We start from the raw sequence: 16072 nt of genomic DNA on the forward strand, positions 1-16072 counted from the left end.
CCATTAAGATAACAGGTTATAACGAGTTGAGCCCATTAAGACCGCCAACCAGTTAAGTCCGCCTGTAACCCGCCCGTGACCGCACTGTTGCCAGGCCTATGTACATACCTAGTTGTTGACAGTTCCATCTCCAATGTTGATATCCCTCGGCGAGCACTAAATTGAAATTGAAGGATCGAGCATAGTTGTTGGACTTCGCATCACATAAATGACTTTTTATTAGACCAGATTTGTAGCTGATGGCGAGAATTAGATGCTACGAACCCATTGTAAAAAGTAAGTGTAAATTGATGCTACAAACTTGCTTAATTTTTATAGCATCAATTCACACTTCTCTAGTAGTAATGCATATCTTCCTTTTTTGATAGATTGATGAGTGCTATATTCTGTAATGAGCTTTGTATTAGTGGTTTAGATGAGTAGTACAAACTTTATGCAAGGTCAAGGGTACTGCTAATCAGTTTGCTTTGATGGGGTCTCACTTTTTTTTTAAAGCAGTCCATTAGTTTCCAATACACGTCTCAAGAATTAAGATCATGTAGGTGGTTCTCTTGGTAATTGTCTTTGGGATGTTGAGTAGTTGTTATGTTATGTATAATTATGCTTGAGGGTGGATAAAGTCGCTATGTTATGTCATACAAAAGTCGTTCTCAAACTTTCCGTAGAAGACATTATTAAATTCTCCTCTTCCCTATCACAACCAACTACATAAATTGTTTTTTATTTTTAAAAATTAGATAAAAAAAAGACTTAACCCTGATTAAATTTTGTAATAAAGAAAAGATCTGAAAGAACATTTCAAAAAAAAAGAAAAAAGATCTGAAAGAGAGATCATCATTATCCTCATTCCCCCCCAATTTGGGTCCAGATACAGTAAACCACAAGTGAAAGCAAACTCTCCTTTTAACCACAGTTAAAGCCAACCCCAATCATGGTTAAAATCATTGGTTAATGAATCTGGCAGCAAAAAGCTAAAGCCTACACAGAGTGACAGAGCCATCAACAACTTTATCATAATAGCCCAGTAGACCCCATAGCTTCCCTAGTCAGCCTCCCTCTGGTACAAGTCATGATTACCTCAACACCCTCTCTCTGTATCTGAATCTCTTTATAACAATAATAGCCCCATCATCCTCTTACTGCAAAAAGCAAAAACCGAAAGGCAGACACACACACCCACTGCCATTTTCAACCGTCCTTACCATTCTCTCTACTCTGGGGAAAGAAAAAAATGGGTGACAAAAATGATGAGTTGGGGTTGAGTTTAGGTCTGGGTTTGGGTTATGGAGCCAAACCGTCTTCTTCTTCTTCTTCCTCATTTCACTTGAACCTCATGCAGAACCCAGAAACTAATCATCAACGAGTTTTTGGGATTTTTGGATTCACCGGTATGTTTTTCGGGGTTTCTGTTTTTTTTTCTTTCCCATCAGATCTGTTTCTTATGGTTTTGTTTGTTTACAGATCGAAATGCGACTTCGTTTCGGCGAGGAATCGACGTGAACCAGGCGGCGGTGGGGGATTTCGAGGACGAAAACGGCGTGTCGTCTCCGAACAGCACGGTGTCGAGCCTGAGCGGGAAGCGTAGCGAGAGAGGCGAAGACAACGAGGCGGAGAGGACTTCGTGCTCGCTCGGCGGAAGCGACGACGAGGACGGCATTGGCGGCGGCGACACGTCGAAGAAGAAGCTCCGCCTCACCAAGGAGCAGTCTCTGCTGCTCGAGGACATGTTCAAGGAGCACCATACCCTCAACACGGTTAGTGTCAATTCGGTAATTTTCCACTCTTCTTTAGTGGCAGTTCTGTAATTTTGGCGGTGGAAGAGGCTGTTTTGGTTGCGTTCTTATTATTATTATTATCATTATTATTATTTTTTTTTTTTTTGTGGGTTTCAGAGGCAAAAGCAGGAATTGGCACAGAAGTTGAACCTGAGCGCAAGACAAGTGGAGGTGTGGTTTCAGAACAGGAGGGCAAGGTGAGAAATTTCCTCACTATCTCAAGGGTGGAATTGTCATTTGGACATATACCAAACTGCTTTCACAAATCACTCTGCTTCTGTAACTTACCAGACTGCTTTCACTATTCTCATGTGTGTGCATTCAATGATACGAGTAACTTGTGGTTACATGCAGTAAATGTCAGTCTGATTATAACTGCCCACCAAACCCATTTGAGTAAATTTAGAAAAAACTGCACACAGTTTGATTTGAAAGTTGGGTTAAAATAATGTGTGGATGTTCTAGAATAGGAAGAGTATGTTATTGGTTTTTGGTAAATGGTTTGTGAGGGGTGACTTCAAGTAATGAACTATGCTTTTTGGGTATTTGGTAAATGCTTCAAATAAATATTAATGAACTAGGGCATTGAAATTAATTTTGAATGCAGGACTAAGTTGAAGCAAACAGAGGTGGATTGTGATCAACTAAGGAAGTGCTGTGAGAATCTGACAGAAGAGAACAGGAGGTTGCAGAAAGAAGTGCAAGAGCTGAGGGCACTCAAGCTTTCGCCACAGTTCTACATGCAAATGAACCCCCCCACGACTCTCACCATGTGCCCTTCATGCCAATGTGTGGGTGTCTCATCCTCATCCTCATCCTCTGCTAGTGCTACTACTGCTTCCTCCACAGTTCCGGCAACCAGCCCAACTGGCCACCCAGTGCAGCCAACTATCCATCGGCCTGTTCCAATCAGCCCGTGGGCCACATTGCCGATCCCGCAGCATCGACCAGTTGATGCACCTGCACCTGCACCTCGGTCGTGACAACTTTTAGGGCATTAAGAAAGCTGATGCCTTTAGATTGACATTTTGGTCATTAGGAGGTAATGGGTGACAAATGTATATGGAAAGGAAGGGAACTGGTAGAAAATATGGCGGGGGGTTAGTTGTCAGGGTATGATTTTGTTGGATGAAAACCCCCACCCCCTTGTTACTTTGTTCTTCTCAATTTTGGGCTTTTACTGATTGGTATAGCCAAAATTATATAAGTGAGATGGAAATAGGGTTTGGTGGATAAGCAAGAAAGTGATGTTTATAAATGCCAACTAGTAGGTGTAGAAATGTAGGATAAGTTAAATGGCACAAAAGAGTCTGAACTTGTCCATCAAAAGGGTGATTTAAAAGCAGGTGAACATTGAAATTGACCATATTCCATCACCTTTCAACATGTGGTGCAAATGCAATTCAGTAATTGGCTCAAAGTAGACCTAATTTGTACTTTTATATTGCAAATAGAAATACAATAAAATATTAAAAATTAGTCTCTTTTGTAGGGCATGTAGAATTCTCTCATATCAACGGTTTATGACTTCAATAGAAACCAACACAATCAAAAACATAATAGAAACCAACACAATCAAAAACATAATAGAAACCAACATATAAAAGATGGAAAACACCACTAAGGATTTGATATTGAGATTGCTCAGAAGCAGAAAAAATCAGTACCAAGATACAAAACATTCTGGAAGGGCATTTGCTGGAAGTTACAGGGGAACAGCAGGTGTTCTAGTTTGTTATACATTTAGGCGAGCATATCAACCTTGTAAGTGTTTACCAGAAGAAGTGATGGAAATCAAACTGTATTCACTGTGTCTGAAAGCGAACGTAGTATGCATCCCAAACCAGCTCTCTCCGTCAGTTTTTCATGAATCCGAAGGCACTGGTCGCATGTGGGGCGGTCTCCAGTAGACAAGCCTCTATACAAGTACCTTCAATGATAGAAATTTCAACACTGTAATATCTCTTATAAACAATATGCACCAAAGATGGGGGAAAGAAGAGCAGTATATCCTTGGAAAAGGTACCGTAATTGTGAAAACTACTGAAAATGACAGCATAAAACTGAAAATACATATATAGAAAACAAATAATAAAAGGACTAATGACTATACTGACTTTCTGAAAGACAAGAAAAAAGCGTTCCATATATAATGACAGATTATAAGTACTATACTAAACTATATCCAGATGTTTACTTTCAGGCACTTTTCGGTGTTTTTTTTCTTTCCCTGAAGATCAAATATATCACCCAAACTTTGATAAGCCATGAATGCAACCATCTTCTCATGATAATGTCAGTCTCAAAATAAAATTGGTGCGAAAGGTAGATGAAAAAATGCATGTTAAAATCCATGAAGGTGCAGAAGGATGCAGACATGCAGTGTTGTTACAAAATCACGAGGAAAACTGGTTCTTATTTCCCCTGATTCTCACTCATTAATTACACAAGTTTTTTTTTTGACTTTGTCAAGGGGAACCCAAAGGCTTCCTAGGCCCAAGATAAACCCTTTCGGCGCATGTGAAATGCTCCAACTATGCATTGCAGCACAGTGCCTGGCCACTTTGACAGCTTCGGGGTTCGAACCTAGGTTGGGAAGCACACCCAACTAGGCAAGAACCATTAGACCACTTGCAGTGGTTTATTAATTACACAAGTTATTGAACCCTTTAGAGTTATAAGTAACTTGAAGCAATAATGGTGGATACTCTGAAGGTTCTTTGTTGCCTAACAAGAACAAGTTGAAGTCCTATGAATAATGCAATTGTGCGGCTACCCCCCACTACAAAACTTGCTTATAACCAACACCATCTAAAGGTATAAAGATATATAATTCATGCAAGAAGAACCAACCCCATGATGTACAATATCATATCTACCTACTTCATCAAAGCATATTCATTTCTGTAGCTCAAGATACTTTTAAGCATACCCTATGTGCACTATGAACTTAGTCGAAGAACTACCACTAGCTAAATAGCTCACTGAATCCTACACTAGCAAAAGTAAGTCCTTGTATCAAACTAAAATCACCCCTGAAACATACACAAACAATCTAAATTGCCCCATTTTAATAAATCACAATTCAGTGTTATCCACATAAATTACCTCAATGAAAGTTCATTATTATAATTAAAAGAAGAAATTGCGGAATACTTACTTCATAAGAATATCATAGTACTCAGGATCCAAAGAAGAAAACATTCCATCAACATCTTTTATAGCCATAATAGCTCTATGCACCATTATCCAATTCGCAGACTGCAAAGAGGCCAAAATTTCTCATCAATTTTTCTCCATTTCCACCCCAAACCGACCAAAACCAGTAAATTAAACACATTAAAATCCCAAAATTGCTCAATTTTCTACTGGCTCGTCAAATTTCCAAGCCAAAAAAAAAAAAAAATTGAGGAAAATAGGAAGGATCAGACCTTGCATCGTTCGTCTCTGGTATTGGGAGGCGAGCCTTCGAGAGCGGTTTTGAGAGCTTCGACGGGTCTGTACCTGAAAGGAGAGTGGAGCAAATAGTTGAGAGGGTTTGGTTAAATATCAAAGAAATGAGGGGGGGTTTCAGAGAAAAAGGGGATTACTGTTTGAGTAAGCTTTCGATCTTTCGAGATTTGTGCTCGATTCGGGCGATTATTGCCTCTGCGTTATCGGCTTCCACATGTTCGTCTGCCATACTCAGCTCCTCACTGGGGTTTTGAGATTCTGGGCGATTGGAAAGGACCAGGGAAACAGAGAGCGATGCGCGCCTTGATTAAACGGGGTCGTTTCGTCTGGAAGGGAATCAAGGGATTCTCTGTTCTCTTTTTCTCACTGTCCCTCTCTGTCACCAAACCAGGCTTTAACATCTGTCTCTGTCCTTCCATCTCACCAACTTCAAAAAAAAAAAAAAAGAACAAGAGGGAAGTAATGTAGTTCATAAATCTACACTATCACAGTAAACAACTTGTTATGATCGTAGGGCTAGATTAAGATTAGAATGACTATTCTATGAATGCATGGCCGATATAAATTTATATCAAACTAATGTATTTTTGAATTAATCTCAAATTGGATTATAATTTCATTAGATATATTACATACTTATTTGCTTTCATGTACGGACATATCAATAAATTGTGGTAGTATATATTCACAGTTATACATAAAAATAGATTCACTCATTAGACATCAAGTGCATAGATAATCCTCCTCTTTTGATACTACTCTAAAAGATTCACTAGAAACACATAGAAATACCTCCCTAAAAAATTAAGAAATTATTGAAAAATACAACTAATTAAAAGAAAAATAATAATTAAACAGCCAAAGGCCTAACCGCCCAACTCCCTCCTCCACCTCCCCCTGTGCAGAGAAGTCACGCACACACCGTAGACAACCGCCGCCCATGGCCATGATCATACCGCCGCTGCCCAGGTCAAAGAACACCATCACCACTACTCGGTCACCGGTCAGAGGACGATATCAGAACGCACACCAGACCCGATCCAAACTGAAATTGGATACACTGCACCCCAACAGTCCACAGAAACCCATTAATTGATGACGCCAACATTAGAGAACATGTTCTCTAGAGCATGTAAAGAGTTGGGTCTTCAAGTAGTGAACACGATTGTGACTAAATACTTCACAACAAGTAAACATGCTAGTTATTTGCATAAACTCAGTCACCATTAAATCATTGCACACACGTACAACTTACTTTACAAGTACGTGATCAGCAAGTAATCAACAGTCTGCAACTTTCTATTTGCATTATTACATTATAAAAACTGAAGCAATAAGCAGATTCGGATTGTAGCTGATACATCCATTATAAAAACTACAAAGAGAAGACAGACAGATACCAAGCTAGTAACGAGTAACTAGGAAACAAATATCGAAAGACACACAAGGAAAAAAAACAGACCAAACAATATATGGCAGCCATCAAATAAAGCGTCCAGACCTCTTCCAGCGTGTGATCCTTCCCATTAGTCTGATCAACGTTCCAACTATCTCAAGAAACATCACAGGCCTCCTTGTGATTGCTACATCCGCAAGTACCACTCCCACCACCAACCCACTTCCAAATCCCGACAACACAAATTTCCAATCAAATTCAATTCCAAACCCTGAACTGTTTTCTTCTGTGCCAGAAGGTGGCAGTTGAGCCAGGGTATCAGAATTCCCACATTTCTTTGGCAATGGATCTCCACACAGCCCGGAGTTTCCCTCGTATGCAGTGACATTAAACCCTCTGAGTTGGGATCCACTCGGTATAGGACCTGTGAGATTGTTGTGAGCAATGAATTAAAAAGCGCGCCTTGAGCAAAATGCGATTTTCTGGCCTGAAAATGAGTGTGTTTCAGGGGCTAGGCGACGACGCTGGTGAGGTGTCCTCCAAGGCGCGAAAGGCGTCCTCTAAGGCACGAAAGGCGTACGCGCAGAAAAAATGAGAAGTGACGTCGTTTTGAAACAAAATGGGTTTAAAGGCTGTCTAGGTCGCGACTGCTACCCCAAATTCGATTTTAGCTCGATTTCAGCCCTCTGCCCCTCTCTATTCGCAAATTCGATCCCTAAGTCCCTAACCCAGAGTTCGAGTTAGGAGTTCGATTTCAGCCCTCTGCCCCTCTTTGCGCAGCAGTCAATTTGAGCTTGATTGGAGGTCGATTCGCAACAGGCCATTTGAACTTCTAAAAGTATGATTCCCAACTTCCCGTCTATATTTACTTGGGTTTGAGTTGTTCTTGTATAGACAATCATATATGTCCAGCAACCCCATTAATTTGGTTGCAATAGTTTGTGGGTTACTGTCAATTACTCAATTTTGCAAATTTTGATCTTTTAGATATTCTTGTTTGTGGGTTACTGTCAATTTTGCAGATTTAGTGATCCCATTGGAATTGATTTAGATTTTGTTGGATTCAGTTTGAGTTTTGAGTAAAGACTTCATCTTTTTTTATTGGGTGAAGGCTCGGGGAGTGGCTTGAAAATGGGGATTGAAGGATCCTCTTCAGGAAGGGATTCTTCTCCAGCATCCTTTTTGGGTGCTCTGTTCTTGGTCCTCTTTTGAAGTAGCAGCTGGAAGATATTGAGTTGGGCTGAACTGGGTTTATTATATTGAGGCCGAGTAGCTATCTGATTATCTCTTGTGTTAATTGATATATGATTAGCTATATGATTGTCTGGGTTTACTACTTTACTATATGAGTGTCTCGTGTTAATTGATATGCCATCATTATAATAATAGTTATGTTAATTGAGTGTTAATTGATATGCCATCATTATAATAGTTGTGTTAATTGAGTGATCGTCTCTTGTGTATGAGTCAAGTACTCATTTTGAGCTGCAGGGGAGAGAGATCAAAATAGGAGATTTTTTTTTTTCTTTTGGTAAGCTGCACATTGGGAATTTGAGTGTTAAACTGTTAATTAATAGCAGCAGGAAGATATTGATTGTCTCTAGAACTCATTGATGAGGATGATGATTTCCAAGCATGAAGTAGATTTCAACATTTGTTCTTGATCTTTGGTGTTAGAACTTTCTTGATCTTTGGTGTTTGAACTTTAAATCCTTGATTTCATTTTATGTTGGTAATTTTGTTGAATCATATGCTTCTAGTACTTCATTTATTGTGAGTGAATGACAATTAGTAATGTTCTTTTGGTTACTCTTAATGTGGTATGTATAAGAGTAGAAATTACATGGATATAGGTGATTTATACGAAACGCTTACGCCTTATGCGCCTTATGCCTCAAGGCTGCAAGGCTCTCCCGAAAACGCCTCGTGTACGCCTTCAGCGTTTTAAAACATTGGTTGTGAGAAACATTGAATTTTGCAAGGAATGTCAGTTGCGCCAGTTGTTGGGGGATCGATCCCGAGAGCTTGTTATTTGAAAGGTCCAGTGATTCAAGCTGCGCTAAGTTCCCTAAAAATGCGCCGAAGGGGTTTATCTTGGGTCTAGGAAGCCTTTGGATTCCCCTTGACAAAGTCAAAAAAAAAGTTCCCTAAAAATGATGGGATTCCACCAGTGAGAAGATTATTGGAAATATTGAGTGAAATAAGCCCTTTTAGATTCCCAATCCATTCATCAATCTTCCCTTCAAATTTGTTGCTTGAGATATCAATGACTGCAAAGGCTTCTTGAATCTTTGAATAGTATCTGTCCACCCCTTTACTAGTTATTGTAATAGTGGAAGCATAAGACAGAGTGATGTCACCATTACCAGATTCGTAGCTGATGTCAGCGTCTATGTATGTTGTCTGGCTGACCGTTACATTTGGTCTCATGGCATACTCAGTGAAGATGTACTCAGCTAGAAACTGGCCAGTGAAATTGTTATACGACATATCCAATAGACGCAACTTTGGGAATCGTTGATTGTTTTTAGGCTTTCCTATCACTCCATGGAACCCATTATGCCGCATTGCCAAAAGTTTTAAACTCCGGAAGAGTCCCTAACCAAATGGGGAAGACATCACTCAAGTTATTGTTTGACATTATCAAAGTCTCAAGCATCAGACAATTCGCCAACGACCTCGGTAGTTGCCCTTGCAATTGATTTTGACTCACATCAAGCATCCTTAAGTTGCTTTTGTTGGTGTATGCATGTTTGGGGAAGAGTGCCATGAAACGAGTTATTTCCAAGCAGCAAAAGTGTCAGATGGTCACTAAAGTTTCCAAAACACTGCGGAATCATGCCACTGAAGTTGTTATTAGACATATCAAGGGCTAGAAGAGAACTCAGATTGCAGATCCCTGGTGGAACTTCTCCGGCAAAGTTGTTATACTGAACTTCATAGCCTAAGGTGGATGCTGCCGGTATTGGGAGTGGCCCATGGAACATGTTGGACGAAAGACTTAAAAATCGTAAGTTAACCCAAGGAAGGACATCTGGAAGTTGCTCAAAGCCTGAAAGGAGGTTACGGCCAAGGTTGAAGTACTTCAAACTTTCGGTGCTCATGTTCCACATCCATTTTGGTACTAGGCCATGGATTTTGTTTTGATCAAGGTACAAATTCTGCAATTTTTTTTTATATCTCAAGAAATATGGGAACTGTGTTAAGTTGCATCTAGCCAATCCTAGAACCTGGAACTGTGGAACCGTTGCATTGATAATCATTGAGTCAGTGAGAAATTCCAGATTATTAGCACTTAGATCGAGTTGGTTGAGATTTTGAAGGTTTTGATTTTTGAAACGTTTGAAACTCCACTGTACCTCTCAGGTCATTATACTGAAGATAAAGAATCTCGAGGTTCGTGAGATTGGAAAATGAAGCAAGAATTGAACCATTCAGTCTACTATACGAAAAATCTAGGTAAACTAGCTTGCTGAAATTACCTATCCAAGATGGGACCGGACCAGTTAATGGACTTGTACTAATCCTAAACACAGTCAATTGGGTAAGGTTTGCGAAGGAATCAGGAATCGGACCTACAAATTTGTTGGCTGAAAGTTCTAGATAAACGAGTTGTCTAAGATTACCTATTGAAGACGGAACCAACCCTTCTGAAAAATTGCATGCAGCCACATCCAACTGCTTGAAAGAATCAATCTTTCCTATGGAAGAAGGAAAGTTCCCTGAAAATCTAGTTCCTTGAAGATCAAGTGTTATGAGACGACTACTTTGATTAAATTCAGGCAAATAACCAATGAGATCTTGGTTGTCTCTAAGATAGAGACTTCTCAAGTTTTGTAAGTGGAAAACTGTTACAGGAAAGTTTCCAAACAACTTACATTGATGTAAGTCGAGGGTTGTCAAAAATGATAAATTGGCCATGGAATGGGGTATTGTTGAAGATATGTTGACGTAACGGAGACGAAGATGTTCTAGACTGGTTAAGTTTTTAACCAGACTTCTGAAGTTGGATATATCAAGTTTCAACAATCCTACACCAGAAGAAGGATCGGTATTGGAAGAAAGATTAAGCAGTGACAACTTGACTAGCTGTGAAACTTCCGATAGGACTGGACCAGAAAACACAGAACCAGAGAGGTCGAGATGGGTAAGCCTTGGAAAATTCCTAATGCTAGTAGGGATATGAGAGTAATTGAAGTGATTTTCAGCAAGGTTCAGCCTCGGAAGGTGAACAAGACGGAAGATGGAGCTGTTGGAGTTGATAGAGCCGTACGTAGAGGCAACTGCTTCTGAGATCAAGCCCAATCACGTACATGACCCGTGTGTTCGTCACACTCGACCCCATCCCATGTGCAGCAGCTGGTGTTGTTTCCTCCTTGAGCTGTTTTCCACGACCAAACTTTCGGATACGCACCAACCAAACTTGAAGCAGATGCGTTGATAGTAAAGCTGTGCTTGAATTGTAGCAACGCAGTGCTCTCCTCATCAGGACAATAAGATGGCTGTTGCAAAGAGTACGAACGAAGCATGAAACAAGAACAACAACAACAAGCATATAGATTATATGAGCACCACTGGGTACCTCATGGGTAGTACTGGTACTGCACCCTAAACTCTAAACAACAACAACAACAAGAAGCATATTAATTATATGAGCAGTACTGGGTACCTCATGGGTAGTATTGGTGCTGCATTTTCTGAACAAAAATATGAAAAACAGAAACAGGCACTGGGATAATCCCATCATAGAACGTGTGTTGAGTTTTTTTTTTTTTTTTGGCTGTAGTACTCTCTCAGCTGTTCATATGGAAGAAGCAGGCTAGTAGTGTGAATTAATCTATTGAGAGCTATTTATAGACCCAGCTAGAATAATTAATTTTCCGTTGAAAAAAAAGAAAAGAATAATAATTAATTTAAGGGAAATAATTAATTAGGGATGTTCTCAATTCCATTAATTCCTCAATTCCATTAATTAAGGATTTAGTGAAATCTCTTGAGATGTTCATGAGCAAAAGAATTGAGGCACCTTAAAGTATTTTTAGCAGACTCTCTATTTTTGCTCCTTAGCTATTTTGGAGAGCATGTTTAGCTTTTTATATATTTTAGCTACTGCACCAGACTCCTAAGTGGCTCTCTATTATAACTTTTAGCTATCTCACTCCTAAATATAGAGAGCAAGATGAGGCTCTCTATAATTTAAAACATTCCTATTGAGTTATTTTATATAACATATAAATATATTTAAACTATTTAATCTTCATTTAATAAATAATATAAATTCAGAACTATCTAGAATAGAGAGCACTGATGCAGATGTATTTCTAAAATGACTAGCCAAAATGACTTTTTAGCTATTTTAGCTAAAATTTAACTCAAAAATAGTTAGCATTGCTAAAGATGTTCTTAGTTAGCTATCTTACTGAAATAACATAATTCATTTTCCGAACTACAAAATTTCCACCTACTACATATGGTGGGTGTTAAAGGAAAAACATATTATGTGCCTTCGTCAAAGCGACTGATGGAAAGGGAATCAAGGAATCAGCGATTACCATCAATCAACCCAATTACGGATCAATCAGCATTTAATGTCATCATTGTAATTGATATTTTCGTTGTAATTTCATCCCTATATAAAGGAGCTATGAAATGAAATGAGTAGACCAATTCGATTCTCATTTTACTTTTACACGTTATCAGCACGGTCAGAGCCAATAACCAAGAAAAAACAATTTTCTAATTTATTTCTTCTTCCGACGAAAAAAAAAAACACCCAAACCCTAGAACAAGAAAAAAAATTCTCTTCCTTTTCTTTCTGCCGCCCTTCCCACCCGATCCTAGCCCACCAGGGCGAGCGCTGCAGCTTCCAACACAGCCCCGGCGGCCCCTCGCCCTACCCAACATTTGCTCAACTGCACCAGCGCTACTGCTCTGCGTCTGCTACAAATCCCACCACCGCCGAGCCAACGCAACGCACAGCCGCGCAGCCCACCCCTGTTGCCCACCTGTGTAGGCTGACACCTACAGATCCCGTCGCCTGCATCTCCGCATCGTCCAGCCTAGCGCCTGCAGATCGCGTTGTTTGGCCTAGCACCCTTGCAGCCTCCACACCAGACCAGCCTGCGCGCGTTTGCACAGCTAGGTCCAGCGACCTGCAACACCGATCCAAACCGGCCTGCAGCAGCCCAGTGCCTACGCCCTGCGGCAACCCCCCCCTCCCGCGCCTGCACCTCAGCGGCCCCCACTTCGCCTTCGTCCAGACCGGCATCTGCAGCCACCCATCTGAAAACCAGGAGAAAAAGTCGTGAAGAAGAGAGAGAGAAAAAAAAAAAGGAGCAAAAAGTGACCCTGCCCAAAGAAAAGGACCGGCCCAAAAAAAGGGGAAAAAACCAAGCCCAAAAGAAAAAATAGCAGGCCCTACGGCCCAGAAAAAAAAAGGCAAAGAAAAAAGGCCCAAAGAACATACCCAACCCAAAAAAGAAAAGAAAAAAAACAACAAGGTCCATGACCCATTGCTGAAAATAGAGAGGAAGCAGCCCAGTTTTTCTCAAGTCTAAAAACATCACTACGCACGCCTGCATCAACACGCGCGTGCGCTAGGATTGTTTTATTTTCTCCAAACCAAGTATGTTCTCTTTTACTTCTTTATTTTCATACTATGGTATATTTAATTGTTTATAATTAGAATTTTTTTGAGCATGCTATTTTATTGCTTGTTATATATGTGATATATATTTGTGGAATTTAAAGCATGTGATTTTCATATATTTTACTATTTTTTTAAGCATGCTCTATATTTTATTGTTTATGTTTTTATCATGAAATTTTGAGCATGTTTTATTTTATTTACGATTACATAATTATTTCTAAGCATGTCTTTATCTTATGCTATTGTTTATATTTTATTTTTACACATGATATATGTAACATATATTTTGTTGTATATTTGTGCAATTTGAGCATGCCATGCCATGCAATTTATTTTTATACATGCTATGTTTTATTCTTTATTACGTGCTATGATTATTCCTTATTTAGAATGCTATACAAAAATTCGGTTTTGCCATGATAATGAAAATTCATGCGCATTATACATACACACTTACCGTGATAAAGTATTTTCACATAGCATCGAAAAAAAATGTGACCATTACGAATCTTGGTCTTGAAATCTAATTCATATTTTTGGAAAATAATTCACGTAGATGTCTTTATGACTACGTAATTTATATCTTCACTCTTGTTTATGTAGATGGCTGATCCAACTCGACCTGAATTTGACGTCTTGGACTCAGAAGGACTTGAGTACCATCGTTAGGTTTCCGATGTGGAAATTGCCTTGGTGGCAAAAGACTACACTGCCACCATTACCGACTCCAAAGACGATGTACCGTCTAACAAGGTGAAAGCAAATATCTTGATGTTTCTGAGGCGACATGTTGATCCTAGCCTATGCTGGGAGTACTTTCAGTTGAAGACACCCAAAGAACTGTGGGATACTCTTAAGGGACGTTTTGGGAACATTCATGACACTTTGCTCCCAGAACTGACTGTTCAGTGGAATGAAATCCGCTTACTTGACTACAAAAGGGTCAATAACTTCAACAATGACATGTTGCGCCTAAAGGCACGTCTCAATTTCTGTGGAAAAGAACTCGCAGAAGATGATATGATCCAGAAGACTCTTTCTACTTTTCCTACTTCAGCAATTATACTAGCGAATCAGTATAGGCTGGAATATGACAACAAAAGAATCACAACAAGCTGATCAACCTACTGCAAGTGGCTGAGAGGCATAATGAGTTTCTCTTGAACAACAATGCCAGGACTACTGGGATAAAGAAAATTCCTGAGGCTAATTATGGAAAAATGAAAGGTGGAAATAACCCCAATGCAAAGGGGGTTGGACGTGCTGATCCCTACCCACGCGGTAAGGGACGTGGGGGTCATAGTATGGGCTGTGGAGGCCTTCCCAATGTATGGCGCAGAGATGGTGGTGCTAGCCCTAGTGGTCATGGAAACAAGGTGCAAAGGGCACCGAAGAACCCTTCAGTCAAACAGGAAAGAGTTGGTAATGAACCATGCTATAGGTGTGGAGTCATTAGGCATTGGTACAAGAACTACCAAGAAAGCAACATAGTTGCAGCCACTTACAAGAGGTATATGGAGTCTAAAGAACAAGAGGCTCACTATATGGAAAAAGGAGGCCATGACCTAGACGTCAACCTCACAATTGCAGACTTCAATGGCAACAAGGAACTTGCTTAGTCAATGGATGCACTAGATTTTGACTGATCTGCTTTATCTATTTATTTTCCAAAAACAGTTGTTAAGGCATAATGCCTCATTTTTAAATAGACTATTACTTGGTCTTAAAGTTTATTTCAATAATGGTTTGATGAATTAGATTTCTGAACAAGACCTTGATTTGATTATCATTGGCTTATTAAATTAATAAATTTCAAATTTTATTCTCAAGCATTGAATTTATTCGACTTTTATTTACTACACATAATTACATGGTTCGAAATAGCATTATAAAGATGTCAAGCAATACATCTCGAAAAAGAAAAAAATTATTAGAATGAAAAGATTATCATTCTACTAAAATAGAAATACTCTAAAGAATATGAGATATATTTAGAGTCAAAGACGCTCTGTATGCACCAAGAGCTAATCGAACCTTCTTAAGTTTCAAAGATATTCGTGCCAACAGTTATCATGTAAAAACACACTGTGAGAATAGAACTGAATACCTTTATATTACCTCTAATAAATGTAGAAGGAAACGCATTTTAGAGAAACTTATGAGTCAATCTAGTGGACTGTACCTCACTACGATTCGGATTATTGAATCATATGCTGTCAACAACAACGAAATGTGGGACACTGACTCATATAGGCTTTGGCACGACCGCCTAGGGCACCCCCATCTTGACATGATGATCCATATTTCAAAAAACTCACACGGACATCCCTTCTTTCGAGTGAAAAATAAAATGGGAGAAAAATCAGCCACACTGTAAGGTGTCGGTCCTAGTATTGCTCAAATGCAGCCATTGCCTTCTGAAGTACCAGAAGCACTACCTCCCTCCTATTATGCCTCATTGACTATTTCAAAGGCACATCACTCGTTTTGCAAAGCCTGCTCTTTGGCAAAAACAGGATCGAGACCTTCCTATGCTAAAGATACAAAACAAAACATTCCATTTTTACAAAGGATACAAGGAAATATCTGTGGACCTATCCATCCAAAATGCGGACCATTCAAGTACTTTATGATTCTGGTGGATGCTTCGACACACTGGTCACATGTCGTTTTATTGTCCACAAGAAATGCTGCATTTGCAAAACTCCTAGCACAGATTATACGTTTAAGGGCTCACCACCCTGATCACCCTATCAAGTCTATAAGGCTTGATAACGCTGGAGAGTTTACATCAAAAGC

The 16072-nt window shown here is 39.6% G+C and overlaps 3 protein-coding genes and 1 long non-coding RNA gene across 5 annotated transcripts; 2 read left to right on the plus strand and 2 right to left on the minus strand.

Moving 5' to 3' along the window:
* The first annotated feature begins 1041 nt into the window (after positions 1–1041).
* LOC112181719 (homeobox-leucine zipper protein HAT3) lies at positions 1042–3141 on the plus strand. 2 transcript variants are annotated; one of them, XM_024320105.2, is made up of 4 exons: positions 1042–1388; positions 1462–1769; positions 1893–1972; positions 2383–3141. In XM_024320105.2, the coding sequence occupies exons 1-4, from the start codon at positions 1232–1234 to the stop codon at positions 2756–2758; spliced, it is 921 nt and encodes a 306-aa protein (XP_024175873.1). In that variant the 5' UTR covers positions 1042–1231; the 3' UTR covers positions 2759–3141. The 2 variants fall into 2 exon arrangements, with proteins under 2 accessions (XP_024175873.1, XP_024175874.1); XM_024320106.2 differs by having other exon boundaries at positions 1045–1388; positions 1462–1754.
* Positions 3142–3376: 235 nt separating this feature from the next.
* LOC112181720 (actin-related protein 2/3 complex subunit 5A) lies at positions 3377–5603 on the minus strand. The gene is made up of 4 exons (XM_024320107.2): positions 5366–5603; positions 5207–5279; positions 4936–5036; positions 3377–3705 (listed from the first exon to the last, which is right to left on the minus strand). The coding sequence occupies exons 1-4, from the start codon at positions 5455–5457 to the stop codon at positions 3570–3572; spliced, it is 402 nt and encodes a 133-aa protein (XP_024175875.1). The 5' UTR covers positions 5458–5603; the 3' UTR covers positions 3377–3569.
* A 1328-nt stretch (positions 5604–6931) lies between these two features.
* On the plus strand, positions 6932–8022 carry LOC121051592. The gene is made up of 2 exons (XR_005806173.1): positions 6932–7462; positions 7647–8022. It is a non-coding gene; the product is annotated as an uncharacterized LOC121051592 (long non-coding RNA).
* Positions 8023–8701: 679 nt separating this feature from the next.
* Positions 8702–9307, minus strand: LOC121051590 (receptor-like protein 34). The gene has a single exon (XM_040514207.1). The coding sequence runs from the start codon at positions 9190–9192 to the stop codon at positions 8725–8727; it is 468 nt and encodes a 155-aa protein (XP_040370141.1). The 5' UTR covers positions 9193–9307; the 3' UTR covers positions 8702–8724.
* Positions 9308–16072: the final 6765 nt, after the last annotated feature.

This window comes from Rosa chinensis, chromosome 1 (genome assembly GCF_002994745.2).
Source record: "Rosa chinensis cultivar Old Blush chromosome 1, RchiOBHm-V2, whole genome shotgun sequence".
NCBI lineage: Eukaryota > Viridiplantae > Streptophyta > Magnoliopsida > Rosales > Rosaceae > Rosa > Rosa chinensis.

What these genes read in the sequence shown, in the direction of transcription:
- LOC112181719 (XM_024320105.2), top strand. Translation starts at nt 1,232, where the DNA reads ATGGGTGACAAAAATGATGAGTTGGGGTTGAGTTTAGGTCTGGGTTTG. An exon ending in TGGGATTTTTGGATTCACCG is followed by an intron (nt 1,389 to 1,461) that starts GTATGTTTTTCG and finishes GTTTGTTTACAG; the next exon opens with ATCGAAATGCGACTTCGTTT. An exon ending in TTTCAGAACAGGAGGGCAAG is followed by an intron (nt 1,973 to 2,382) that starts GTGAGAAATTTC and finishes TTTTGAATGCAG; the next exon opens with GACTAAGTTGAAGCAAACAG.
- LOC112181720 (XM_024320107.2), bottom strand. Translation starts at nt 5,457, where the DNA reads ATGGCAGACGAACATGTGGAAGCCGATAACGCAGAGGCAATAATCGCC. An exon ending in ATCGAAAGCTTACTCAAACA is followed by an intron (nt 5,280 to 5,365) that starts GTAATCCCCTTT and finishes CTCTCCTTTCAG; the next exon opens with GTACAGACCCGTCGAAGCTC. An exon ending in CCAGAGACGAACGATGCAAG is followed by an intron (nt 5,037 to 5,206) that starts GTCTGATCCTTC and finishes GCCTCTTTGCAG; the next exon opens with TCTGCGAATTGGATAATGGT.
- LOC121051590 (XM_040514207.1), bottom strand. Translation starts at nt 9,192, where the DNA reads ATGCGGCATAATGGGTTCCATGGAGTGATAGGAAAGCCTAAAAACAAT.